At 39.2% G+C, this 27,516-nt stretch overlaps 1 protein-coding gene across 2 annotated transcripts in view; it reads right to left on the reverse strand.

Moving 5' to 3' along the window:
• Positions 1-27,516, reverse strand: part of LOC146002709 (co-chaperone protein HGH1 homolog) — a 48,714-nt gene that overhangs the window by 16,595 nt on the left and 4,603 nt on the right. For both annotated transcript variants that reach the window (XM_083140665.1, XM_083140666.1), the window contains exons 2-4: positions 26,454-26,557; positions 19,090-19,534; positions 17,963-18,084 (exon numbers count right to left, since the gene is read on the reverse strand). In XM_083140665.1, the coding sequence (XP_082996791.1) occupies positions 17,963-18,084; positions 19,090-19,534; positions 26,454-26,538 (652 nt within the window). In that variant the 5' untranslated portion in view covers positions 26,539-26,557. The remainder of the gene's footprint in view (positions 1-17,962; positions 18,085-19,089; positions 19,535-26,453; positions 26,558-27,516) is intronic.

The raw sequence follows: 27,516 nt of genomic DNA on the forward strand, positions 1-27,516 counted from the left end.
TCGAAAAATGTCACAGGCATCGAGAATTCTTGCCAGGAGATCCTCTTCAGTCTACAACAGGTGTTTCATACACAAGACTGTCTTGTCATGCCTGCAGCGAAGCTAGGGGACGCTAGGGTTCCTTATCTCAAATTGATACATGTGCCCTTCTCCATCATCCCTGAAAGTTTGTATCATCAGCCCGGAAACACCCTGTAGAAGAAAAATGTGCTGAAATAAAAACGCGAATTTTGGAAGACCGAAAAGTAAAATAAAATATAACACCAATTTCTGAAAATAATAATAATAATAATAACAACACCGAAAAATCAAGGCCCATAACTTTTACCGAGGAAGAATACTACATATATATGGCAAATCGACAACAATATTAATATAACAGGTCACCAATTTTTTTCACGTGGTGTTGCGTCGTTTATCATTTTTAAAATTATTTTCGTTTAGGTCATTCGGTGCACTCTTGTGTCATCGACCAAGGACCTCGCCCCTCCCTCGAACCTATGACTCTGTGCTAGTGGTGCACAAATATAAATGTTGGTAGAGAATTTATGTGGCTACCTCCACCCTGTATTCCGGTCCCCCTCTATAAATATACTCTATAAGTATTATCGAGTCGCGACTGGCGACACACCCCTAAAATGACCTGCCTTATAGTGTACAGTCACCGGCAATAGAAATGGGACACCTAGATCCTGAAATGTTCGCTTCCCTGCAAGGCGTTATGTGTGTTGCATAACTCTACGGCGGTGGTAGAAGTTGCAAATTGAAAATGTGCCATTAAAATCCACTTATCGCCGTACAGTTAGGCAACACACATAACACCTTGCAGGGAAACGAGCATTTCAGGATCTAGGTTTCCCATTTCTATTGCTGGTGACTGTACATTTTAAATATTTTTCAGCGATTGTTTCCTGTTATCAAGTTCTGAATCTACATTAAGTGCTAAACTAACTAACTAACTCTCTAGCCTTCTTAAACCCGAAGGTTAATGGCTGCAGCAACACACGCACTCTCCTGGGCAACATCAATCCAATCTTTTCCATCCTTACCGATTTCCTTCAGGTCCATCCCAACGTTAACCTTCGTCTTTGCCTTCCTACAGGTCTCTTACCATCAGGTTTCCCAACAAGAACCCTTCTTTCCTCTCTCGTTCGTGCCACATGTCCTGCGCACCTGAATCTCCTTGATTCTACATGAAGTCCTACGCTGTTGTTCTACATGTACGACTCCGTCACAACAATGTCTTCTATAAAAGCAACAATAAATCTTAGGAAGCCTTTACGTAAAGCTTCCACTGTTAAATAAAAAGGGGGCGACATTAGTCTATCTAATACTGTGGCTGGAAATATGTGCTACCTATTTTGCATGCACCATTATCTTGAATGAAATATGATGGGCAATGCGAGTTTTAAAAGGCACCACATCGCCAATTCGGTGAGCAGTTATAGAAAAGAAGTGGCACTTAGTGTAGCTAAGAGTACTTTCCATCATCAATTAGTGAGATGAGGAGGACTCACTGCCTTATCCGAGTTTAACAGGACACAAAAGACCCTTTGACGAGCCAGCTTTGGCTGGGAGATACCTTATTTGCAAAACAGATTCACTCTAACCGCAACAAACTTGTTACTTAAACCCGAGGATTGATTGCTCAAAGCAGATTTTATTTGTTTTCGCATCAGTCAGCACGAAAGGGTTGTAAATCTGCCTTATTCGGCGAGATGCTTATCTGCATCGTCCAATGGTCTGCTTTTTAGGTACACGCATGCTCCTATTCAATGGAAACTCAAGTTTATGGCAACGCGAATTTCAAACTCTTGATTCACTTACTTCCGCTACTGCTCTTTAGATTCTATGACGTAAAATTCTTATTAATTATAATTTCACGGTCTAACTAAATCGTGCAAACTCGTAGCAAGTCAGTCAAAATTAAAAGTTTTGACTTCAAGCACAAAATCTTGAACACTGAATCCGATCTTATAATACTATGCGAGAGCAAAGATGGAACCCAAATCCATCAATGGTCTGGGAACATGGGTTGATTTAGCGGGTTGCACAGGATCACATGCCCCCCCCCCCCCAAATCGAATTTCAAATCTCTTCCCTAGTGCTCTAGAAAGAAATCTAACGAAAATTCAACATCATTGATATGCAACAAAAAATGAATACATAAAATCATAATGGTTACATTTACCTACACTGTGACGAATACTGTAAAAATCGTAAGGCAGAAATTTACAAGTATATGGACGTGGTGTTACTAAAACATGGGTCTTGTGGTACCTAGGATGCTATCTGGTATTAAAGGAGATCATTTTTTCAAAATATTGTGTGGATTGTTAGAATTGTATTATTATTATTTTATTGATTGAATTGTTGTCTTAAGTCCACTTTGTGCTCAGATAGTCTAATCGAGACTGGAACTACAGTTTAAAGTGGAATCCGAACTACTGTGCAATGTGCCTGCACTGGGAATCAAATCCATAACCCCTTGACTGAAAGCTGAAAGGGTTAGCAGTACTCCATCGGGAAGAACCGAGCAAATTGCCTTCATGTCTTTTACGCCCTCTGAAAGTATATGGATGAAGAATGGCCACAGCCTGTATACAACCCCGTTGACGGAGGGCCACCATTGGCTATGGCCGCCGAAGGGATCGGTGTACCCTCGAAGGACCATCCGCTTTATTTACATGTACAGGGTGTCCCACTAGCTTTCGAACCCGAAAAAAAAACGTTATATTTCCGAACAAACATACATAGGAAAATGAAATTTACAATACACGTACCTTGTTTCATGCTGAATACATGATCGTCACAGCAGGTGCTGCAAGTATCTTCCTTGGACGTCCAGACATGTTTGTACACGGCGTTCCATATTGTGAAAAGTCCGATGTAGAGTCTCCGGTGTGATCTCGTGAATCGCATTCTCGATGTTGTTTCGCAACTCTTGCAGTGATCGTGGTTTGTTTCTGTAGACACAACCTTTAAGGAAACCCCATAAAAAGAAATCCGGAGGTTTCAAATCTTGGGATCTTGGCGGCCACATTCCTTTGGAGATGATTCTGTCACCAAAAAAGAACTCAATTTCTGCCATGGACACGTTGGAAGTATGGCATGTCGCTCCGGCTTGTTGGAAATAACCGCGACGCAGTTCTTCATCGTCCAGCTGATTCACAAATGCACTGAAGATGCGTAAGTAAACTTGTGTGTTTACTGTATCTTCAATGAAGATGGGTCCAATGATACGCTGTCGTGAAATTGCACACCAAACTCCCACCTTCAAGGGATGAAGTGGAGTCTCGTGGTACACATGCGGACTTTCGGCGGCCCACACCCAGGTATTCTGCGAGTTCACATACCCGTAGATATGGAACCAAGCTTCATCGGTGAACCAAGTATAGTCTAGGATTCCTGGATTGTCATGCAGCAAAGCTTGCAACCAACGACAATACGTCACGTGCTTTTCCCAATCTGTAGCCTTCAACTCCTGGACGACTGTAACGCGATAGGATACAGCTTGGCTCTTTGCACAGTTGACATCCCTGCCTCCTGTGATAATAGACGCAGGTTCTTCTTAGGAGACTGCAAAAGACGTTGCCGCACATTCTGTATTGTCTCCTCGGACATCCGTGGATGCGCGCCGCCATGTCCCGTAAGCAACGTTCCTGTTGTTTCGAACTTGTGCACCAAATGATGTATTGATGATTTCGATGGTCCTTTACGGCAAAATTCACGTTGAACGGTCTGATACGATCCCGATATCCAATATTTCTTTACAATGAACACGCGTTCTGGTACGGTGTACCGATCCATCCTCGCGATGCAGGGACTCGCGTCACACTAACACGCATCACGCCACGCAGCACTTCCCCGGCGCCACCTACCGTCTTTGTTTTGACGCGCGCGCTTATGTTCAACCCTCCCTCGTGTATTTCATTTTCCTATATATATTTGTTCGGAAATTATAACGTTTTTTCGGGTTCGAAAGCTAGTGGCACACCCGTTATTATACAATGGAATTTCAAGGCCAGAAGAAATAACTGGAGAAGGTGATAAAGTATGCTTGCAATTTCTATTTCTTCATGTTGACCCATCAATCAGTGACGTGCGGTGATGTCGGCACTTAGGGTAGCAATCAGTGGCGTGCCCAAGGGAGGTTGGTGTGAGTTATAATCCCCCTCCCCCCTTTAGGGCCTAGTATTTCTAAAAATAGAACGTCAAAGAAAGGAAATGATTACAAAATGAGGAAGGATTACTGAAAAGAAGCCCGTGTTAATCCCACCCACTTTCGAAAATCCAAAACATGTTGATTTGACTATTAAGCCAGAGATCCCGGGTTCGAACCCCGACCTGGGCATGGGTGTTATTTGTGTTTGCCCCTTCATCAATTTCATCGTACCATCTGCACGATTAGCCAAAAGTGTAGGAAAAGCGAAGTAAAACAAACCAAATGAAACAATCAAGCAATGATTTGATTTATGCTACTTAGCGTCGCTGACACATTTGGTTAATCGCGAAGATGATACAATACAATTAATGAAGAGGCAAACACAAATAACATCCATGCCGAGGTCGGGGTTCGAACCCGGAACTCCTGGTGTCATAGCATGCAGTGATAACCACTCCCCCGCGGCTGGTTGATTTGGTGTTTAAAAGTTCACTTTATGTTCATAAAAGCTAATCGGGACTGGACCTACAGTTTAAAGTGAGATCCGAACCACTATGTGCCTCCACCGGGTGCCGATATGGGGCCACTTGCACTCCTCTACGGAGGTCGGCCGACAACAAAGATGAGTGGAAAGCTCTAACTATTCGGATACGTGGGTATCGGTAAAGCAAATTGCGTATTTACTCAGTGGGATGTAATTACATTTCAATTGGATTTTTGAAACAACATATTTGTATGTGATTAACGTTTTTCTAAAAAAATTGCATTGTTTGATTTCCCTAATTTCTTCATCTCACGATCTCGTTACTGAAGGATCCGGGCTCGAGCCCTGGCCTGTGCATGAGTGTTCCTTTGTAACCATTCTTCGTCCGTTTAATTTAATCAACGTTCATCGTCATGGCAGAATTTAGGTAAAGTGATGGAAAAACAACGCTAAAGAAAGGGGGAAAAATACAAATAATTACCTCCCAGCGCATCTGCAGGGCACTCTGAAATCAGGAGTCCAGAGTTCTCTGTTTATGATTGTCCCTCGTGACTTCCATAAGCTCATTAGCTACTTATCGCGATTAAATCTATACAGCTAGAAAAAGCGATGGGAGGTGGCAAAAATTCAATATATTAGAGGAGATAAACAGGTAAAAAAAAAAAAAAAAAAATTTCTACATTTTTCACTGGTATTCATTTGGCTTTTTGAGTTCTGGGATACATTTTTCATTCCAAATTATATCATTATTCACTGCAGAGTACAACACACAGGAACAAGAATGCGCGGTCGTCACGGGTTCGAATCCAAGCCTGAATTGTTCTTTGTGAGGTCCCTTCATCAATTTCATCATATCATCACTCATCCTCATTTTCGCGATAACCAAATGTGGCAGAAAGGTGAAGTAAAATAAACCAAACCAATTAGAACGCGCGTTTTCTTGCCCAAATTAATACATCCGTATTTATGACTGTTCAGCTTATCCATTTTTTATTGGAGGCCAAATTATTAGTATATTTAAATAAAACACTACTAAAACGAGAGCTAGATATTTGTTATTTAATCATTATATATTCCATATTTGAAAAAAAGAGAAAATAAACCATAACATTTTTGTCTGCACATAATACAAGTACGTTCCCATTCATATAGAAATAAAAATACATCCCATATTATACATACATATTGTACAAAGTTTAGAAGGTTGTGTAAATACAGATAACATAAGTACTGCAGAAAAATTTCCCCCGAGTTCTTTAGAGGATTTACAATGGAATCGAATGGAAACCAATCCCCTATCTGTCCTATAGGAGATAGACTGGAGGACCTGAAACCACGGGCTTTCAACCATGGGAGCGGGGGGCGAAGGGGCAAGGGAAGTACAGGCAGAAATCTTCCCTTTCGCTTCGGGCTGTTGTCTATACCTGGAACTGGTAAGGCGGAAGAAGAGACAGCTAGGGTATTCAGCCTTGCCAGCTGATCACATCGAGGGATGAGAAGCGCGTGGAAAGAAGTGTTGCATATGAACTGAGGCTTCAAGGCAATAAATATTGTGATTTGAAAATAATTAGAGACGTGAGATTGATTGATCTATCTCTGCTAGACTAGCTACTCCTCAGTGCACGTCACTGCCATCAATTTATCCATGTTGCCCATCACTCTCCACTTCCCACCCCCTGCAATTTCGTCAACACTTCCCTAAATGATATAGAAAGGTCACAGTTCTTAACATTATCAGAGCGGTATTTGAAGGAATCAAGAGGAGGAATTCCACTTTCTGGTTGCTTTTATTCTTGGAGGTTAAGACTATGGGGTTAAGTGGTAGAACAGCCACAGGCTGAACTTCGCCCTTGAATAAAAAATATCTAACTACGTATTATATAATTTAAATACAATCACAATGCTTCGAGAGTAGTTACCGGAATTTCCGCTAACTGGATTTCTTTAAAATGCCAAACTGCTCATTATGATGCTCTATTAACCTTTATACATCCAGCTCCATTTAAAAACACTAAATCTGCTGACCAAGGCAGTTTATTAAGATTTAAAAACACTTTACAAGTACCGTTTCTACCCTCTACCAGGGTCTTCCTCAGACGAAGAACTTAAAAAAGGTTTTTTAAAGTTTTTAAGTTTTGATCTTAATAAATTGCCTTGGTCAGCAAATTTAGTGTTTTTAATATGGAAACAATGCTAAATTATATTACCAGCTCCATTTAGCAATTCGATAACTTCAACAGTGATTCAAATTTAGTGGTGGTGGGATTTAAAGGGCATCACTACACATCTTTAGTAGTACCTTCCAGATTTTTGAGGAAATTTCTACCGAAGTTTTTCTCAAGATATGTGATATTGCAAGTCTACCATCTCTATGATTCTAATCTTTACTCGGAGCCTAGGGAAAAATAGTCCAGCAACAGATTTCATAAACTACCCTATACCTCTCCTGGACATTTGCGGATGTGTGTAGCTGAAAAAGGCCAGAATACTGAGAACCTCCTGTGAAGTGTTGTACTAATGGAACATGTCACATGACTCAAGGTATCTTAAAATGGATTTCATCATTTGATTTTCAGAAAATTTCATGGCTGAGACGAGGGGAAGTCAGTAAATAAGTCAGAAACTGATGTGGGACAGCTGGAAATAGTAGTGAGTAGTTTCTAAAGGTGTCATTAGGTGACAGCACAATCCAGCTTGATTATATTCAGTCTCTAGATAGCAGCCGCACGCATGGGCAGCTCAGTTTTAAAATGCCGACCGTGCTCAAAGAGTGTACTTTAGAAGAGAAGCACATTGTTGTGCATTTTTTGTGGGCAAATTGACTTCCTGCAAAGGATATTCACATGGAAATATTTCCTGTTTATGGTGAGAAGTGTTTGCCCTATAAAGTGGTGCATAAGTGGGTCAATAAATTCTTGCAAGGACGGTCAAACATTTCATGGATGATGAAGATGTTGAAGATGAGGTGCTAGGACTGTGGCTACGACAGCAGCTTTTATGCAACAGGTTTTTGGCCTCCTCGATGGCGCAGTGGTAGCGTCGTCGGCTTGTAATCAAGGGGTCCGGGTTCGATACCCGGTGGAGGCACATAGTGGTTCGGATCCCACTTTAAACTGTAGGTCCAGTCCCGATTAGCCTTACTGTGCATAAAGTGGACTTAAAACATCAAATCAATCAATCAATCAATCCAACCAACAGGTTTTTGGGGTCTCATAAAGCAATCAGATAAGTGTAACAATGTTGGTGGAAATTATGTTGAAATATTAAAATGGTTTTCAAGGCAGTATCTCACTTAGTAAATGTTTGTGACCTTCTTACTGACCTACCCTTGTATATCACTTGCCCCTATTCCCATTTTAATTTCTTTTTGTTGAATCCCAAGATGGCAGGCAGGGTATGTAACATGCATTGGGATACAATACTTGGTCATAGATACTGCATATGGTGTAAATTCATGTCCCGTAATATTTGCAGAAATCATATGGTTGGTTCCATACCTCTGAATCGCACTGTTCTTTAAGGGATAGTTTATGTCACAATTAATTAGCACTAGAATCCAAATTCATCATACAAAATTTTGTTTTCTAGCATTTAAACTTTCCTAAATAGCCAAATCAATATAACAATTGTTCTATTTTGCTACACCCTTTTCTAAAAACTGATCTGTTAGCGACAATGGCATGCCACTGATAACTAGAGGCATGCATATTTCATTTTTTTTATGAAAACACGAAATCTGAAATAACACATTGTAATGTTAATTTTTCATGTGTCTGAAAGGTGTGAGGTGCATTTTCTTACCCTTGTCAAGAAATAATGCGAAATGAACTGCAAAATGCGAAATAGACTCTTAAACACGAAATTTAGAGTTTATTTACCAACACGACACTTTCTGACGTTTGAATTATCCTGAGAGTTATGCAATTCACGGAAATTCGATTAATTCTGCTGTAAATATTTGAGAAGGAAAAATGGACCCCTTTATACAGGAATAAACTTAATACTCTGGTAACTACATAAATGTGCTATTTGAAGGGATATGTTTATTTTGTGTAATAAGTGCAGTTTTTAAATAAAATTTAGGATTATATTCACAATTTTAAGACCACAATGTCATTTTATATACAGCTTTTTCACCGCTATAACAGCAAAATTTTATTTTATTTACCACTTTTGAACCCGAAATTAACTCAGTTTTTGTACAGAAATTTTGCTTTTTTATTTACCAAAAATATGTGCCTCTACCGATAACTTTTGGCAGGTATGCTGCCCCATGCTATCAAAACATAAACAAGACTCTTTGAGTCATTCAAGGCTTGTGGGTAAAACAAAGAGATCTTTACGAATTGTTTGTTACAGATAAAATAAACCTTAAGAACTTCCCTCAGACAGGATACATACGTATACACCTTTAGTACATGCGACCTTCCCAACTTTGGAGCATGCATCCTTGACTTGGATGGAGCATGCCTCTAGATACGCCTTATGTCGACGTTACTACCCCTGGCAACAGAAGGAGGAGGAAATCAAGTCAGGCACTAGCAGAATTTTGATTGCAGCTAAAATATGAATTTGAAGTGTTCATAAATAAAGCAAAAATCATTCTTCTGGTCCTTGCAACAACCAACTTATAGATAGATATCAGGGTGTATAATACAACTGAACACAGATTCCCCTCCTCAATCCAGAGCCAGATATTTGGTTGCAACTGTCCCTAATTGAACCAGATATAGTCATGTTGTGCAAATCAACACAGATTCATCCCTCTCATTAGAATCTAAGTTCCTGTGCTATGCTTTATCTTTACTTTCGATTGTCCATTTTTGTTTTCTTTCTTTAACTGTAATAATGGCTTTAAATACCCTAACATACTGGTAATGTGCTGATTGCTCACAATTAAATACAAATTAAAGGTTAAAAGATTAAAAATCTGTAACTTACGTGTGTGAGCAAGTATACGTGTGTGTGTATCCCAGTGTCCCCAGGGACAAAGCCGGGGATTGCTTGTATAGATGGCTAATAGACCAAAATGTTGAAATCTTGGTCGCCTGGGAATATGTCCGGTGGTTTTTTCTCATTACGGGGTACAATTACTTCTACGTTAACGATAAAATCTTCCAACAAAAAGAAGGGTTGGCAATGGGTAACCCCATTTCTGGCCTCGTGGCCAACATCTTCATGCACTATGTCGAAAAAGCCGCCATGGAGCATGTGGGGGGAGGGGTAAAATACTATGGGAGATACGTAGATGACATCCTCATCATAGGGAATGAAACCAAATTTGATAGCATTTTCAACCAATTGGGCAAGCAAGATCCCAGAATTGGTTTTACCAGAGAAGATCTGGCCAACGGAAAGATTCACTTTCTAGACTTGTGCCTTACTAAAACCGGACAACGGATTGTAACCGGGGTCTTTCATAAACCGTTGGCTGGCGAGCTGTATCTCCATAAGAGATTCCAATAGAACTAAGTTTAATATTTTTCTTAACTTTTTCATTCGTGCCGAAAGGCTGTGCAATGACGAAAAAGAGAAAGAAAAAGAAGAAGAATGGATAAAGAAGGTGGGTATAAAGAATGGGTATACTATCCGCAACATGGAAAAAGTAGCTAGGAAAGCAAAAAAGATTGTTGGACAAGAAATATCACAAAATGATAAAGATGAAGATAAAACGGAGGTAGGAAACGGTGAAAAGAACACGTATTTTGTCGGGATTCCATATTTTAAGGGTGTTTCCGAGAAAATTGAAAAATCCGTAAGGGGATACGGGATAAAATGTGGGGTGAGAGCACCTCGGAGCATTGAGAAACACTTCACGTCTTATAAGAAAGGGAGGGGAGATAGGCACGATAACCCTGAAGAGCAAAAGGGAGTGTACAGGATAGTATGTGAATGCGGAAAGGAATACGTGGGACAGACCGGGAGGAGTATGCAAATTAGGTGGGGCGAGCACGATAAGGATGTAAAGGAGGGTATACCCAAGACAGGATTATCTGAACACGTATTAGTCAACCAGCATAAGATCGCCAAAAGAGAAGTCATTAGGAAGATTAACAATAAATTGGACAGGAATTTGTACGAGGCAGCCTATATATGCGCGGATAATAGGAATAAACTCAATAGGGATGATGGGAATTTGGAAGACTGCTGGATAAACTTCTTTAAAAAATGGGATAAAGCCACCGGGAGTAGAGACGAGATGGGCTTCCATGTTACCCCTGAGGTTAGGAAAGCCGCCGAGGTGGAAGTTGAATTCTCCTTGGATTGGTGACTCATGAGCCCCGGTTGAGGAAAAACCGGGAGGGGGGAGGAGTTTTCCTTCTCCAGGTATGAGCTGACACCGTGCATTCGCCTACCCCGAGCACCGATCGGCAGTTCGCCGTCATCAGGTTTGAACGTTCTTTTGGTTTTTTTAGGGTTTTTTTTAGAGTATTGCGCGGTTTTAACAGTTAGTATGTGTATTTTACATTCCTTTTTTTAGAAAGTGTCTTTCCTATACCATTTTAACCTAAATCCTCAACTATCACTTTCTCGACGAGGCACCATGTTGGGTGTCTGAAAACATCGTTTCAACCTGAAGAAGGAGGTAGTATAACCTTCGAAACGTAGTTTGATAAACCTCATGCTCACACACGTAAGTTACAGATTTTTAATCTTTTAACCTTTAATTTGTATTTAAATACCCTATCAGTGCTCATAACAAACTGTAAATTTACAGTACCTGCTTCCAGTTTCATTTAAATGTCATTTTGTTGATGTAACTGACTGACTGGGTCACCTCAAAATGTGAACGATTTTTCTGGAAGGACATCCACAATTTGACAGACAGATGGGCACAATGTATAGCTAGCAATGGTGCATACTTTGAATAAAGCATTTGTTACCTTTCTCCCCAGATACACTTGTTTTCTTTCGGATCAGTTAAGAATTATTAAGCGGCACACCTGGTACATTGGCCTCATGCCAATAATATGGATGTGCTCTATTGATGATGTGAGAAAATGATCTTTAAAGTTCCAATTTTTAATGATTTCCAATGGAAAAAGTTAAATTTATGTAAACAATTAAGCTATTTAGAATTTGAAAAATTGGTTAGAAATTTCACCTTTGGTGCAAGTGGTGCCAGGTTTGATTCCTGGTAGGAGCTTCAAAATTTTGGTGTTGGGACAATTGGGAAGCTACTTGAAAAGAAGAACTTGCGGTCTCCGGTCTCGAAAGCTAGAAAACAGCAGTAATGGGACTCGATGCACCTACCACATGCTACACAATGAAAGATCTGCTTGGCCCCCAGAGAGCTATTGTGCCATGGAGTTCTTAATTTTTAGAATTTGAAATATAAAGTGTTCACCAAAATATGTAGTTAAATATGGACTTAAAATTGTAAAAATTTACCTTTTTCATACTATAAGACTACACAAGCTACACAAAATACAGTACGCTTGCACAGACATTAATTGTAAAACAACACAAAATGTCTTCATAATTTCTGTTTCGAAAACAATGAATAACAGAATTTTGTTGTACGTATTTGAACGTGAATTTCCTTTTGTTGTCTCTTAAGATGCATTTATATTGACTAAAACTGCGTTCAATATTGCAAGAAATAATGGGAGTGTATTTCAAATTTGTCACTTATTCACATCCCCGGCCGGTTCAAATCCGGGAACTTTTCTAACGATGGAAGCGGCCCCGGCGCCCACCCAGCGTCGAATAACATGGGTACCTGGGGGAAACCCTGGGGGGTAAAGGCGGTCAGGGGCGTGATGCTGATCACATCACCCCCACTCACGACCGGATCAAGAAAGTGTGGGGCGTTACCCCCACACCCCCTATATGCCTTCATGGCGTGGTGCTATGCACAGGGGAGCACTTTACCTTTTTTTATCACTTATTCACAAGGTATTCATCCAACTCTTTCAGTAACATGGGGAGATGTAGTTATTCTGCAAATATGGAGTATATGCTGAGAAATGTTCTGAAGTATGGAAATAATATGTAAAAATAACTAAAATATGTAAAATATGAGCCAAAACCTAATATATGCAAAAATATGAAAAATAAAAAATGGCATTTTTTGACTACATGCCAAGATACACGAAGATAATACAAAATGTAACTGATTTCAGCATCATACAAAAATATGTATTTACATATAAATCCATTCCCTGATCATAACCTTAGAACTACCACACACCCTCTTCATCAAGCTGCCTGAAAAATTGACTAGCTTTACTTCGGAACCTTCTGCAGCTGAACTCCAAGAGGGTTCTAACCAAGTTGTCACAGATGGAATGATTCAGTATTCGACATTCACTGCCGGCGTCTATGATGCAAATTACTGGAATGTCTGTTACGTACCCGCACATGTAAACCGTATGTCCCAATGCTCGTAGATGGCAGCACACGGAAGAAATATTAGGATCGTAGATTATAGTAAGAATGCTCACGCGAATTGAATGGAAGTGTTTGGGAGAACTGAAATTAATTGTGCTTACATAAATTTATGAACTGAGATAAACAATGGAGATGGATAAAGGCGAGATAAAGAAATGATCGACACGTGCAGCATATGTGATTGTATGTAAAGATTAATGAAGTTAAAAAGCGATTACAATTTTATATCTCTACCGTCTTAGTGGGAAGGAATTTTTCCCACTAGACCTTTTTGTTTGCTTTTCCAAGTGCGGCAGCAACCCAGTGGTGGCTCCCAAGCACTTCCGTTGCGGCGCATATATTGCTGACCCGGATTGAGGTCGAGCGCGGGACAGGCGGCGCCCTTCTATTAACCCCTTTTCTCTGCTTGTATTAAGCCATCGTGCAGAAAAATATTGATTTGAATTATTGTTGTATCTTTGACAAAGCCCAAAAAGAAGGGAAATATGGCAGGGAAGATACGGGAATCAATCCAATGTTTAATAAATGAAGGAATTTGGATATAGGAGCTTTTGTAAATAAAGGATATATTTACTAGAAGAATAAATATATAAAAGGCATATGACTTCATCGATAGAAGAAGAAGTATATTAAATAATAGAAGAAGTTTATAGAAGAGTAAGCATAAGAAGAATAAGTATATTGATTAGTAGAAGAATAAGTATATTGATTAGTAGAAGAAGAAGATTATCAACTAGAAGAAGTAGTAGTCTAGTAATCAAGGCGAGAAGAAGCCTATTGACAAATAGGAGTGTATTAAATAACAGAAGAATTAGTATATTGATTAGTAGAAGAAGAAATCTACTAACCAAGTGATAGAAGAAGAAGCCTATTAACCAATCGATAGAAGAAGAAGTCTATTAAATGATTGATAGAAGAAGAAGCCTATTAACCAACTGATAGAAGAAGAAGACTATTAAATGATTGATAGAAGAAGCCTCTTGACTAATAGATGAATCAGCCGAGAGAAGAAGAAGTCCATGGAAGAAGAAGTTGTTAGCCAAATAGAAGAAGAAGTCATCACGTATCCATAAAGAAGAAGAAGAAGAAGCCTTCCAGTAGATGAAATATGTTTAATAGAGATATATGTGACCAAGAAACAAAGAGACAGCTTTAAATACAATCCTGTATATAAATTTAATGTAATATGAAAATTAAGAACATACGGTGCATTGTGCCTTCTGTAGTAGGTTAAACAAGTTGTTTCATTTGGATAATGGATAATATGGATAATCTGGTTCTCCTTCTAAAATAAGTTATCATTCAGTTTTAGTTGCCCTGAGAATCTCATGTTTTACCCTGGCCTAAGCTGGACTGGTGTCACCCTCTCTGGGACGTGGCATGTCCATTGAAGTAGCCTATAGTACAGGCAATTTGTACCTCATTCTCTAAGTGTTTACATCTCCTGCAACATTCTCTCTTCTTTGATCTCTGTCATATGAAAATTTACTAATGAATCTTGGACATCTCACACGGTAGGCTTGAGCTTCCAGTGCATCTTGCCCAAACATGCATGCAGACAATACTTTCATTTTTTTAATTTTTTTTTGCCACTGTTGTGACCTCTAGCTCTGGTTGAATTCTTGATCCACAATCCATACGTTATCTTGACTGGTTTCTGGGAGACGATCTTCTAGTTGGGCTTTAGCTGCTCCTTCACTTCTGGCTCGGTTCCTGAAATTTCAGTTTCGTCGTCAGTTACGTAAAAACTCTGTTAGGCTCTTCTAGCGTGCGTTGGTTAAACTGCAGGTCGTCTCGGGAATTGTTAGAACATCTGCACCTGGAAAAGACACCTCTAGACCTTGGAGTTTCACTCTGTATGTCTCTAACTCATGTCTCATTCTTCATTGGATTCTGCCTGGAATGCCCTTCCAGGCATCACATTCATCTTTGAGGCCTAGGTGACCTTTTACATGAGTTAGGCAAAAGTTTTGGATTCTAAAAGACAACTGCCCTATCATTAGCTTGACCATCTCATCTTCACTAAAGTTATCGATTAGATTGCAATAAATATGAAGACACTAGTACTCACTTATCCGCGAAACTAGTTTTTCTTCTTCGTTCCATTAATTTCAGCCATCATCGTTGGAACTTGCTGTACTGTTGCTTGCCGTGCATTCCAACGAGGATGGTGGCAGTGGCCACTGAAATTAATAGAACGAAGAAGAAAAAACAGTTTCGCAGATAAGTGAGTACTAGTTTCTCCACACTTATATACTACCGCATCTCTCTTTTCCCAATTATGAATAGATTGCAATAATAAGCATATGCACTCAATGCACAACTCTCTAGAGCCTTGAGTACTGGGCAAGAGTACCTTCAGTTCGTGACTGCAGCTAGTTGTCAATGCTTTGATTTACAAGAGGCAAACTCATCTCGTAACAGGTTGCGGAAGTCTACATAATTTATGAATGTATCTCAGCAATTCTAGTCTGTCTCTCAGGAATCTGCATTAATTCAAAGCTGACATTTATCTCCCACAGGCATTTTATCTGCAAATTGTACCCGAATATTCTCTTTGAATTTGGAAATATGTGTGTGCATTGTCTGCATCTGAGGCATCTTAAACCTTTGACATACTCTGGGTGGGGACTCATTGAAACTGCCATGTCCCCTAGTCCCTTTTCTGCCATTCCCATTAAGGCAGATAGGTGCTCCTGGATTCAAAATCCTTAATCCAAGAGTGGAATGAGAACAATCTTACTGCATCCTTGTCTCTGACTGAATCTGAAGCTGCTGCAACTTCCATACCAGTCATTAACCCTGCTCACAAATACTCCAGCCTGTTCATTCATTTCCTCCTTATCTTATTACCCCGTTTTCAAGTTCCTCCACAATCTCCTTCTGATCCTGGACTACCATTTAAATATTTCCTGTCCTACACATAATTGTTTAGACAGCAGGATGCAGTTCTTCAACAAAAGACTCTACAGCAGATTCAAGCATTACAATATTTTCTTCCTGCTAAATACTGAACTACCTCCAGGCAGGAGTTAATATTCTTATCTAGATGCTCTCCCCAAGTAGTTAGAGATTGCAAATATTGTTGCACCTATAGACCAACTCTCTTATTTACATCTTCTTATTCTTCTTGGCTGTTTACTTGTAGCTCCTCTTCTTGCAAAAGTCACAGTTTATGAAGCAGGGTTGTGGTCCAGCAAAGGATATGTGATTTACATATGTGTCCTAGGTTTCATAAGACAGAGACCCATGGACACAATGATTTCACATTCACAATCACATGTGCTCACCAGTTATCCACATGTGGGAAACACAGTGAAACTGGCAAAAGACACTTCAAGTGCACGGCCTTGTCCTTTGAAAATGGGCACTGAAATACTTGGGGAAGTAAGAAATAATCTGCATTTTCACCATAACTTTCTTTAGGTTGGTCACACTGCCTTCAGCGCTTGTGTGTTGAAAACTGGTACTCTTGTGGTTACATGGCCGAAGTTTCACGTTAAACAGAGTAAACATGGCCACTTAGCGAGCAGTGTGCACCAAGATGAGAGATCAGTTATCTGTTTCTCTGCTCCAAAGGTGTATGAGGGGCTGAAAATCATCGCAGGCTTTCAGTACAATACGGGGACAGTGGTCTACAGCAAAGAAGTGTGTATGAGTGGATCGAGAGGTTTAAAAATGACCAGACAAGTGGGAAGCATGAAGCGGGAGCAGGACGCCCATCTACCTCCACCACTGACGGGAAGATTCAACAAGCTCACAAGATTATTCTGACGAACCAACGGGCCACAGGACGACAGTCAATGACGTGGCATGTTCTCTGCAAATCAGTGGCATGCCCAAGGAAGGGTGGGGGTTATAACCCTCCCTTCTGGCCCAGTATTCCTAAAAAAAAAAAAAAGTCAAATGCAGGATAAGATGGCAAAATGAGGACAGACTACTAAAAAAAAAAGTACACATAACCCTCTCCCCTTTTGAAAATTCTGTGCACGCCATTGTTAGTCATGGTTCTGAATGAAAGATCATACACGACAAGCTTCAGATCACTGATCTTCTTCCTCCCTTGGTGCACACTGCTAGTGAAGCAGCCATGTTTACTCTGTAACAAAAGAAAGAAAAATGGAGAGATTAAGATAAAACCTCGGTAGCTACAAGAGCACTGAAGGCAGTGTGACCAATCTAAAGAAAGTTGTGGTGAAAGTTAGAATAATTTTTGAATTGCCCTAGTAGAAATGTTAGTGGAAGGTTGGGACAAGTATCAAGTACTCTAACAGAAATAGTTTCAAAAAACCCTCCCTTTTAGAGAACAGCATCTTGTATTAGAGATTATGCTCTGAACCACAGTGTGTTACTACTGTCAATTAAGGTAAAGACACTTCTGTATTCTTCATAGCATGGCACCTTAGATTGATTAGATTTGTTGTTTTAAGTCCACTTTATGCACAGTAAGGCTAATCGGGACTGGACCTACAGTTTAAAGTGGGATCCGAACCACTATGTGCCTCCACCGGGAATCAAACCTGGGACCCCTTGATTCCAAGGTGACGACGCTACCACTGCACCATCGGGGAGGCCAACATGGCACCTTAGATACCATCCTATACAGTTACTGTAGGAACTTAGTATTTTAGCTACAGTTAAGAACTTAGTATAATAATGATTTTATGTTCAAACTTACAGAAATAAACCTCATGAAATATGTCTATGAACTACTCTGAGTTATTGACTTCAAGTAATGTTCAAATCCACTTTTTTTTCACCTGGTCTGGCAGCAACGATGCATCACTTGTGATTCACTGGCAGTATGTCCACATGCTATTTAAAACAGTCAGTAGAAACAAGAGACAGAATCACTCAGGGATAAAACAAAACAAACCCTTAAAAAGGATTCTTTATTACAGATAAAATATTGTACTCACCAACATCAAAGCAGCAATTTCTTAATGTTCCAACAATTCCTCCTCTTCTTGTTGTAGAAGCTTCATAATTTGTGAAAGGAAGAAGCCGTTGAATAATGCATTTATCCTTATCAATTATGTACCTAAAATATAAATAGATGAAAATATTTTTCAGAATACGGAACCGAATAAAAAAGCAATCAGTTACGAAGCATATAAATTTCATGTAACTTTTACATAACTGGTAGTATTCCAAGCAATGCAAATAAGAATTTGTCTTAAGATTTAGTTCTTTGCAAACTAGCATTACAATTTAGGAGGGTGCCAATACTATCTCAGGATACAGCCTTTACTTACACCTTTCCAACTGATTGATTTGGTTCATTTTACTTCACATTTCTGCCACTTTTGGCTAGTTGCGAGGGTGAGTGATGATATGATGAAACTGATGAAGTACACCCATGCCTTGGCTGAGATTCAAACTCCTGGCATCATAGAACAGGGAGGTCTGCACCTTTCTAACTTTTTCGTCTTTTCTCTCTCTCTCTCTCTCTCTCTCTCTCTGCATGTTTGTGTGTGTGCTTTTGCAAAAGTTGCATGGAATTATCATATAGGAGAAAGTCTTACAGTACCGACCGGATTACAGTTCTCACTTCCGCTGATCGATGGCAGGGTACAACCAATCTTGTATTGATTAATAACTTAAATGCAGTGACGGCAATTAAAATAGTGTGGGGTGCAGTTGTGGCACCCAATCACTGCTACTGATTAAATGTTTTAAGATAACATTAGCTTTGTCATAGTTGCATTCATGGCTTTCCTAGCCCATGTTTGATGAGGGGGGAAAGGGGAGCTGGCTCCTGATTTTTTTTTTTGTCTACCCCTGGTCACAATTGCTACGCACAGTGTCAGATAGTAGGCAACTTTGTTGCTTTCTTGTTACTTTGGCCTAACAATCATCAAACACACTTTTTTCTAAATCAAAAGTTTCACCCTCACTGTGAATGTTAAATTTCTGTACATGGTTCCGTGAATTGCTGGAAACTTCTCTAAACTTTCATCACATAATATAAAAAAATCATAACCCTTTTAATTTGCTCGATTTGCCAAATTATGCTAATAAATAACAATAAAACAACTATACTTACTTTCTAATTGCAGACAGTTGACTAAGATTAGAAAACACTGGTCCCAGATAATGAAGATTAGCACCATTCTTGTTGTACTTCTGATCAGAGAAAGCTTCAATAAGGCAATCTAGTTTCATACCATTTTTCTCTAAGATGTCAGCAACTTTCTGACATAGGACTGTTTGCCTAGTCAGATTTGACAGAATCATGCAGGCTGGATCTGCTACCAACGAGTTTGGGTCCAGAATTAGATTCATCATAACCAGAATAATGTTTTCACTATTCCCCTCATCTGTCTCTATAAGTGCCACAGAGCACGCATCATCTGCTGACAAGTTCACTAGACATAACGAAGCACTTTTGGCTACATTCAAATTGGAGTCCTTTGTAAGCTGAATCACTTTCCTTAGCAACTCGGGAAACTGTATCATAACTCTTCTGCCTTCTTCTGAACCAGTCAAATCTAGATAAAACACAAATACACACGGTTGTTAGAAAGAGGAGAATAGGAACACCTGCTGTAAGCAAAATTATGATGCGAGTCCACTGTATGAAATGGAACTTTTTTCATATACATAGAAATTGCCAGAAAATTTGAAGCTGTCGGACTTGAGTTTTTCTTTTTCTTGCGTGCCTGCATTGGTGTTTTGTTTATATTATGTCTAATTAATATATTGTAGTGTGACGTCAGGTAATGTATGGGACGTAGCTCAGTTAAACAGTTAAAGTTTCAATTTGGGTCTCGCTGGACCACCTCTATCCTGAATGGTGTGGATGAAGGATGTTCGGAGCCTTAGTCGGTTGAACGCTACTCACCCCGTGCTTCATGATCTGACCCTTGGCTTCTGATGTCGACTGGATGGAGACGGGTGCACTGTAGATGGCGGGAGATGCTGGAGAGACTGCTGGCCTAGATGTTGATGGCGATAAGAGTCGGTAGAAGATTCGTCAGCTTTATCATAGCAGCATTAGTTCTCCGGACTTGAGCTGGCTTCTGGCTCTCTATAGTCCGTGTAGTCCGAACCACTGCAATTGTACTGCACGCTTGTTGCCACCTCGTGATGTTGCGATCTCTCGGAGTGGCCTCGTTAATCAGCGTCGATCGTGTTGTAGATGATGTGGTGTCGATTTATCATCTCCAGGGCTTTTTATACTTCAGGATTTCTTCCTGACGTGGTAGACTTTGCACCTCCAGCTGATCACCTGGGGTGGAAAGTTACGGTGGAGGTGCACTCACTGCTAGTAAGGGCCGTTGCCTTGCTGACTGTGCACAGCCGAGTGGAAATGTCTTGTTGCACGGCTCTGCATCTGGTAGAGGTTGGGGCACTCAACTGGCAAGCTTCAGAGTGATGTTTTAACAAAATGGATATTTTAATTTTTATGCTCCCAATCCCTTCATCAATATAATAAATATATACAATAAATAACAGTTGTTGCAGTAAACTTAGGTCGAATTTTCAGAATACACCACTGCAATTTAATTACAACCTAGCAATAAATTAGCATTTTCAAACATATATTTATTTATTTATTTACTTCTTCTTTTGGATGGCGAAGTTAAGGTACAAGCCTTTTCTTACACTTAACCATCTCTACTTCACATTTTACAAATTTAGTTGAAATATCTAACAGTTTACGAAATATAAAAGATCAAAATACCAAAGAAAATAAAAAACACAAAAAAAGAAAAAACACAAAAAGAAAAAACACAAAAAGACAAAACACAAAAATACACATATATGCTGTAAGAAACGTAAAAAATGCACGTACAGCATGAACACACACGTAACAAAAATACTTAAAATACAGAAAAGTCGGTCGGTGTTTGGCCTGCAAATTTAGATCAAGAAAGGTTTCATTCTATTTTCTTTCCTTTATCTGACTACCAGATCACCATATTTCATTTCACACATTTTCCATTGTCTAATGTTTTTGTGATGATAAAAACATGTTTTCATTATTGTACAAAACCATTTAATGTAAAAAAATATTCCACTTTCAAAATACGAGTTATGGTTGATTGATTGAAGTTTGTTTTAAGTCCTCCTTATGCACAGATAGGCTAATTGGGACTAGAGCTGAAGTTTAAAGTGGGATCTGAGCCACTATGTGCCTCAACCAGATATCAAACCTTGGACCCTTAATTGCATCACATAACAAGGTGATGATGATAAGAATTATGAGAATATATAATTATAGGAAGGTAAAACTTGTCACTGGCCTACATCGTGGCCATGCGGTCTAAGGTTCAAGCATAGGGCTCTTGACTACGGGACATGTGCAGGTTCGAATTTTCTAGGGGAAGCATAACAATGTTTCGTGAGATTTCAGCTTGTGTATGGGACCAGTAGCCACCACCGTGAAGAGACTGCAAAGCTACGGATCAGTAGCGTAAACCAGTCATAGAAAACATACAATAACAACTGGGGGTTTATCATGGTCATGGGTCATTTTGTTAAAAATTGTCATTATTGTATGAGGGTGGATCAAATGAAAACGGAACAGTGGATGTATTGGGTTACATTTATGTAAGGTATGGCGACAACTTGTGTAGAGGTAAGGAAGGAAACCCCCTACTGCATAATGGATTCACCCTAGATAGTCGCGCGTGAACATATTATATGTGTAGACAGTCGGACAGCAGTATCGGCCGAGAAGGTGAAAAGGCCGGCAGTCAGTCAGTCGGTCAGCTCTCCACCGCGGAAGAAGTCCAAGATGGTGCAGAGTAGTGGCAAAGTGATACTGAACGCATCTGACTACCATGCTAAAGGTCCCGGGTTCGATCCCCGGCCGGTTCAAATCCGGGAACTTTTCTAACGATGGAAGCGGCCCCGCCCCCACCCAGCATTGAATAACATGGGTACCTGGGGGAAACCTTGGGGTGTAAAGGCGGTCAGGGGCATGATGCTGATCACATCACCCACACTCACGACCGGATCAAGAAAGTGTGGGGCGTTACCCCCACACCCCCTATACGCCTTCATGGCGTGGTGCTAAGCACAGGGGAGCACTTTACCTTTTTTACCCTTCTCCTTGAGTTCCTGGACAATGGTCAAACGATCAATGTTGCTTGTTACTGCAGTACCCTCCACCATTTGCATACAACAATCATGGCCAAACGGATCAGCCATGATATTCTCTGGAGTGGTTTTGCTGAATGACAACACGTGTCCACATACGCCAGCTGTTACAAAGAACATGTTGACGACGTTTGGGTGGACAGTGTTGGAACACCCACCGTATAGCCCTAATCTATCACCATGCGACTTCTGTATCTTTGGTCCGTCGAAAAAGGCACTGAAGGATCAGCACTTCACACAAAACCAAGTAAATAAATATGGCGGAAAAAATTTGCCCTGTATTATGTACACAACCTACTATACTAAGTAATTTTATGTTGTGAAAAGAACAGAGTTTGTAATTTAGGAAGTTACATAACAAAGTCAAGAACAAGTTAACTTGTATTTAACAATGAAAAATTAATAAATATTGCATATTCTGAAAACTTCATTATTCATATAAATAATCATTATCTTTTACTGGGACGCAATTCCAGAAAAATCTCAACCTTGACGGTCAAAATTATATATCAGTGAAGAGCAGTGTGCTGTGCACTGATTTAATGGAGAACATCTTTAGATTGCGAATACACAATACATGTGTTCCTAAACTGTAAAACTCTCTGTAAACAATTGCCTCATCAGGTACTACTATTCCTATAATTTTGATTCAGAAAATCCAGATTCATAAGTTACTGATTTTGTCAGAGTGTTACCTTCAAGTGTGTTTTTATGCAATGCTGGCAGAATATACTTGAAGAACTTTTGCTATGCATGAAATACTATTACACTTGAACCTTGATTTTACGTTTTTCAGGGGACCAAACTGAAAAAAAATGCAGGAATGTGTAAAATCGAAGAAAACTTTAGGTATAAATTTACAATACCGAGGAAGTACATATCTCAGATTGCTTTCAAATTCGGCGTACTCACTAATTTAGGCCTGGTGGTCACGAATCTGGAGTTAAAATTTGGCGCTGACGTCTAGAAATTGGAAAATTATGTGTACTTATTAACGGTATGATTGTCGAGACACTATTATGGTAGCCATATTTGATGATGTGAACAAGTGAAGTTCGCTATTCGTTACGCTGTGTACAGCATTGCCACATTGTTACTTTGTCACTTGGAGATCATTGATTGTAGTTGGAGATCATTGATCGTGGAAGAATGGAGGAGGAAAGGAATGAAAATATCGTTAATGTGGTGCAGTTATTGCAATGGAGTATAGAAGATGATGGATGTGGTTTGATCAAGAAATTAATGGATTTTGGTGTTCTACCGAAGGAAGGAGGTTACAAGTGTTCACGGGGCCATGTTTTACAATTATGCAAAGACAATACGGCAATTGATAAGTACGGATAGAAGTGTTGGAAGAAGGCTAAGTACAATAAGAAGAAATCAAAGCAATGTAATTACTCTGTTTCACTACGGAAAGGAACTTTTTTCGGAAGGTCAAAGTCTATGGGTTGCAAATTGTGGTTTGAATATCATATGTGAGGAGGTTGAGATATTACAAAACAGATGTTGATTGGGCTTCGTTCTGTAGGGAGGTAGTAGAACATTACTTTTACAAGGAACGTCAGAAGATTGGAGGTGTGGGAAAGACTGTAGAAATAGACGAATCAAAGTTTGGAAGAAGAAAATACCATCGTGGACATCGAGTGGAAGGACAATGGGTATTCGGAGGGATCGAAAGAGGAAGTGGGCGATGTTTTTTGGTGCCTGTAGAGAAAAGAGACGCAGAAACTTTAATATCAGTAATTAAGGAATGGATTTTGCCTGGAACAACCATCAATTCGGACTGTTGGAAAGCGTATGATCAGCTTAAGAATGAGGGTGACCAGCACCTACAGGTGAATCACAGCATCAATTTCGTCGATGAAGAGACTGGAGCATACGCACAGTATAGAATCCACATGGAGGAAGGCTAAAGTAACATTAAATGCTTTTGGAACCAAGAATTTTTTTTTCAATCTGGTTATCTTGCCAAATATATGTTCATGAAAAGGTGCCTTCAATTACGAATGGACCGGACTTTGGAATTTTTGAAACTTGTTGGAATATTGTACAATCCATAACCTGCAAGGAGAATGACAACAGTGACGATGAGAATATGGAGGGAGAAGAGGTTGTGGAATGCGGCTTAGAATAGAGGTAAGTTTGGCAACGGTGTGGTTGCTAGAGTGTTGTGCAAAAAAGTTATACCAGTTGCATGGAGCGTTCATTTGCATGTGAGAAAATGGCGTCTTGGATAATGTGGAAAAGATGTTTGCCGCACGAATCATTCACGGTAAGGATAGTAAAAATTAAGGGTTATCTCCAATTTGTTTGTACTTAGTAATTTTGGCCTCCTAATCACGAATCTGCAGTTAGAATTTTGGGCTGACGTGTAGAAATTGCAAGAAACCAGTTTGAATTCCCGCAATCATTCTCCATATTGCAGTATGGGAACGATATTTGTTGATATGGAAAATTGACGCAAATACGGGAAAACCATTGATGGATAGCCCCACTGAACATTCCGGTAAGGTTAGGTTAGGTTAGGCAAACATATGAGGTCGTAGCAATATCAGGGGTGTATATATCATTTTTTAAGTATTTGAAACAGAAAATTTTCCTGTAAATAATGAGCAATTGTGCCGATCGCTAACCACTCAATTTAGCTTATTTTGCAATTTCTACACGTGAGTGCCAAATTGTAACTGCAGATTCGTGATTAGGAGGCCAAAATTAGTGAGTATGCCAAATTTCAAACAAATTGGAGAAACTTCCAGAATTGTAAATTTGCTCCAAACTTTATACCATTTTGCTATGTTGGGGTCATCAAGAATGAATGTATGATACGGGAAAATGTAAAATCCGGGAATGTAAAACCAGTGTTCCATTGTACTCGTGAATTTCCTGGGTTGTATTTTTTTTTCATTGCATGTTTCATGAATCATGTACAAAGATATAAAGTCTGGTACCTTTGGAATTGCTCTGGGCAGAATTCAACTTGAATCGCAATAATGTATACAATACGAGGAGCACAAATACAAATATTTCATGCAAAAACTACAGGTTAATTACATTATAGCGCATTCAATTTAAGCACGTACAGTGAAACCTCAATTTTATGTTTTTCAAGGGACAAAGATGAAATATATATTAAATACAGAAAAGTATTGTACCATTTTGCTCTATTGGAACCATGAAGGCTGAATCTGCAGGGTGTTGCAATACTTTTTTTTAATATGGAGAGTTTCTATAATTGTGTTGGCAACACTTATTGATTGTCATTTACATCACATGCATGTCATTTACAGATGGATCGCTGTAGCTGTAGCTGTGAGGGCATTCTATAAAAATGATGGCACTGTTGCAGCTGCGAGACGAGAGAACATCGATGTAACTTTAATCTTGGGAGACATGATCCTATTCCATCGGCCAACGCAATCAGGATGTGGGTGAAGGACTTCGAAGCTACAGGAAGTGCACTGAAGCAGAAACCGACAGAAATATTCGTATACAGATGGAACGGGCCATGGACGATTCCATCACTGATTCTCTGAGTGTCAACAACGAAATGGTGGTCACCTGTAGGATGTAATTTTCAAAACATGAATGTGACTGTGCATATTTCGCAAATGGCAATGTGCATGGATGTAGTTGATGTATCTGTATTTAAAAATAAAAAGTAGTGTTCATTTCGTTGCATTTGGGGCATTTCAGCATTACGTGTGTGACATTTTACACACAAAATTTAAGGTTCTAGAAATGAGATTGGATCAAAATATTCATAATGAACTGATAACATAGAATTATGAAGTACTTTGTTGTGTCTGCTAACAAATGAAAAAAACTTGAGTATGATGGCATAGGCTGAATGCATGAAAAACATTAACAAAAGTGTGTTACGTGTGTGACACTTTAAAAATGTAGCAAATTCTGACTTCATTTGTCTGTCAAGCATATATGCTGCAGATGCTAGTAACTTTTATTGGTGAAATATGCAAATTATATGCATTTCGAAATATCCAAACCTTAATGCAATTAAAAACAATAATAATTTCCATATTAATTTATTTTGTTTTGAGTTTTGGTTGAATTTCCCATTTAAAAAATACAATTTTTATCCACACCCATTATAATGCAGGAACAAAATATCAGGATTCTGCAGTCTTCACTTAACCAACCTTATGAACCTTATGTCGATGGTGGCAGTAGTCATCAAGATTAATAAAACAATCATAATAAATCAGTTCCACAAAGAGTGTCAGTACTAGCTCCCATCATTTTAAAGTATTACCATTTGTCCTGAAACTTCAGTACAAATCTTACCAAGAACATGCTGAATGGCAAGAATTTTTAAATCCACACGGGCATCAATGGTTAAAAATTGTTCAATTTCCCGTAGTGCCTCCATTTTATTGTCAAAGGATCATCTGCAAATAAATAAAGTTTTTTAATAAACATCAATATAAAACAACTAGAAAAAATAAGATTATGTATTCATTGAAATTTGCGTTAATTGCTGCAAAATAGATAGAACCTAATACAATAGCTCATGTTCTTCGTAACGGTTCTGTGGTTCTTGATTCATGTTGAATTGGACTTACAGTTAGTGCATAGATGAAACAGGATAAATAAAACCAATACATGTTCAAAAGTTTCATATCTATAAATAGATCCTGTCTGTACATGTATGTACAGGAAAGCTAATCATAAATAATAATAATACATAAATATTATTGGCAAAAGTAGCACAAGGTCCTCTACACTTCCCTCCAGCTATTTTTATTTCTTTTTTTTCCGTTGACCCTTTGTGAGAGGGCATGGAAAGTGTCACATTACATCTTGTTACAAAGTATTACCCTGTATCCCTTACAGGTTTATATAATCTCGTACATTTACATTTATATTTACTATATAGATAATGCTATAGCTACAGCTATGGACAATAATTAGGGGTTTGCAGCATTATAGTGGTCCTCCCCATAGGATGACCACTTTACATCAAAGAAAGTTCCGAAAGATCAGTTTTCCCCCTAACAACCACATGTCAGGTCCATGTGGAGTGCAATAAATCGTCCCCTGAAACCTTTCACCAATAGCATCCATCCAAGAAATGACAGCTCTCATCAAGTCCACGTGGACTAAATGAGATGTTGCCAATTCAGTTTCTTTAGAGATTTCTAAACTCGAGGTTGCGGTTCTCTATCTTTGCTAGGTTGTGTTATTGTGTTTTGCTATTTTTGTTTATGCAATATAAATACCTTGGAAGTAAAACGTTGCAGTGAATGAATGGATGTCTAAACACTGCAGGTAAAAGTGGCAACATTGCTTTGCCGAAAAACAGGTGGTGGCTCGAAACCAGATACGGGTCCGGTCGGCTTCCTCTGGG

The sequence above is a fragment of the Lepisma saccharinum genome, chromosome 18 (genome assembly GCF_977018435.1).
Source record: "Lepisma saccharinum chromosome 18, izLepSacc3.1, whole genome shotgun sequence".
NCBI lineage: Eukaryota > Metazoa > Arthropoda > Insecta > Zygentoma > Lepismatidae > Lepisma > Lepisma saccharinum.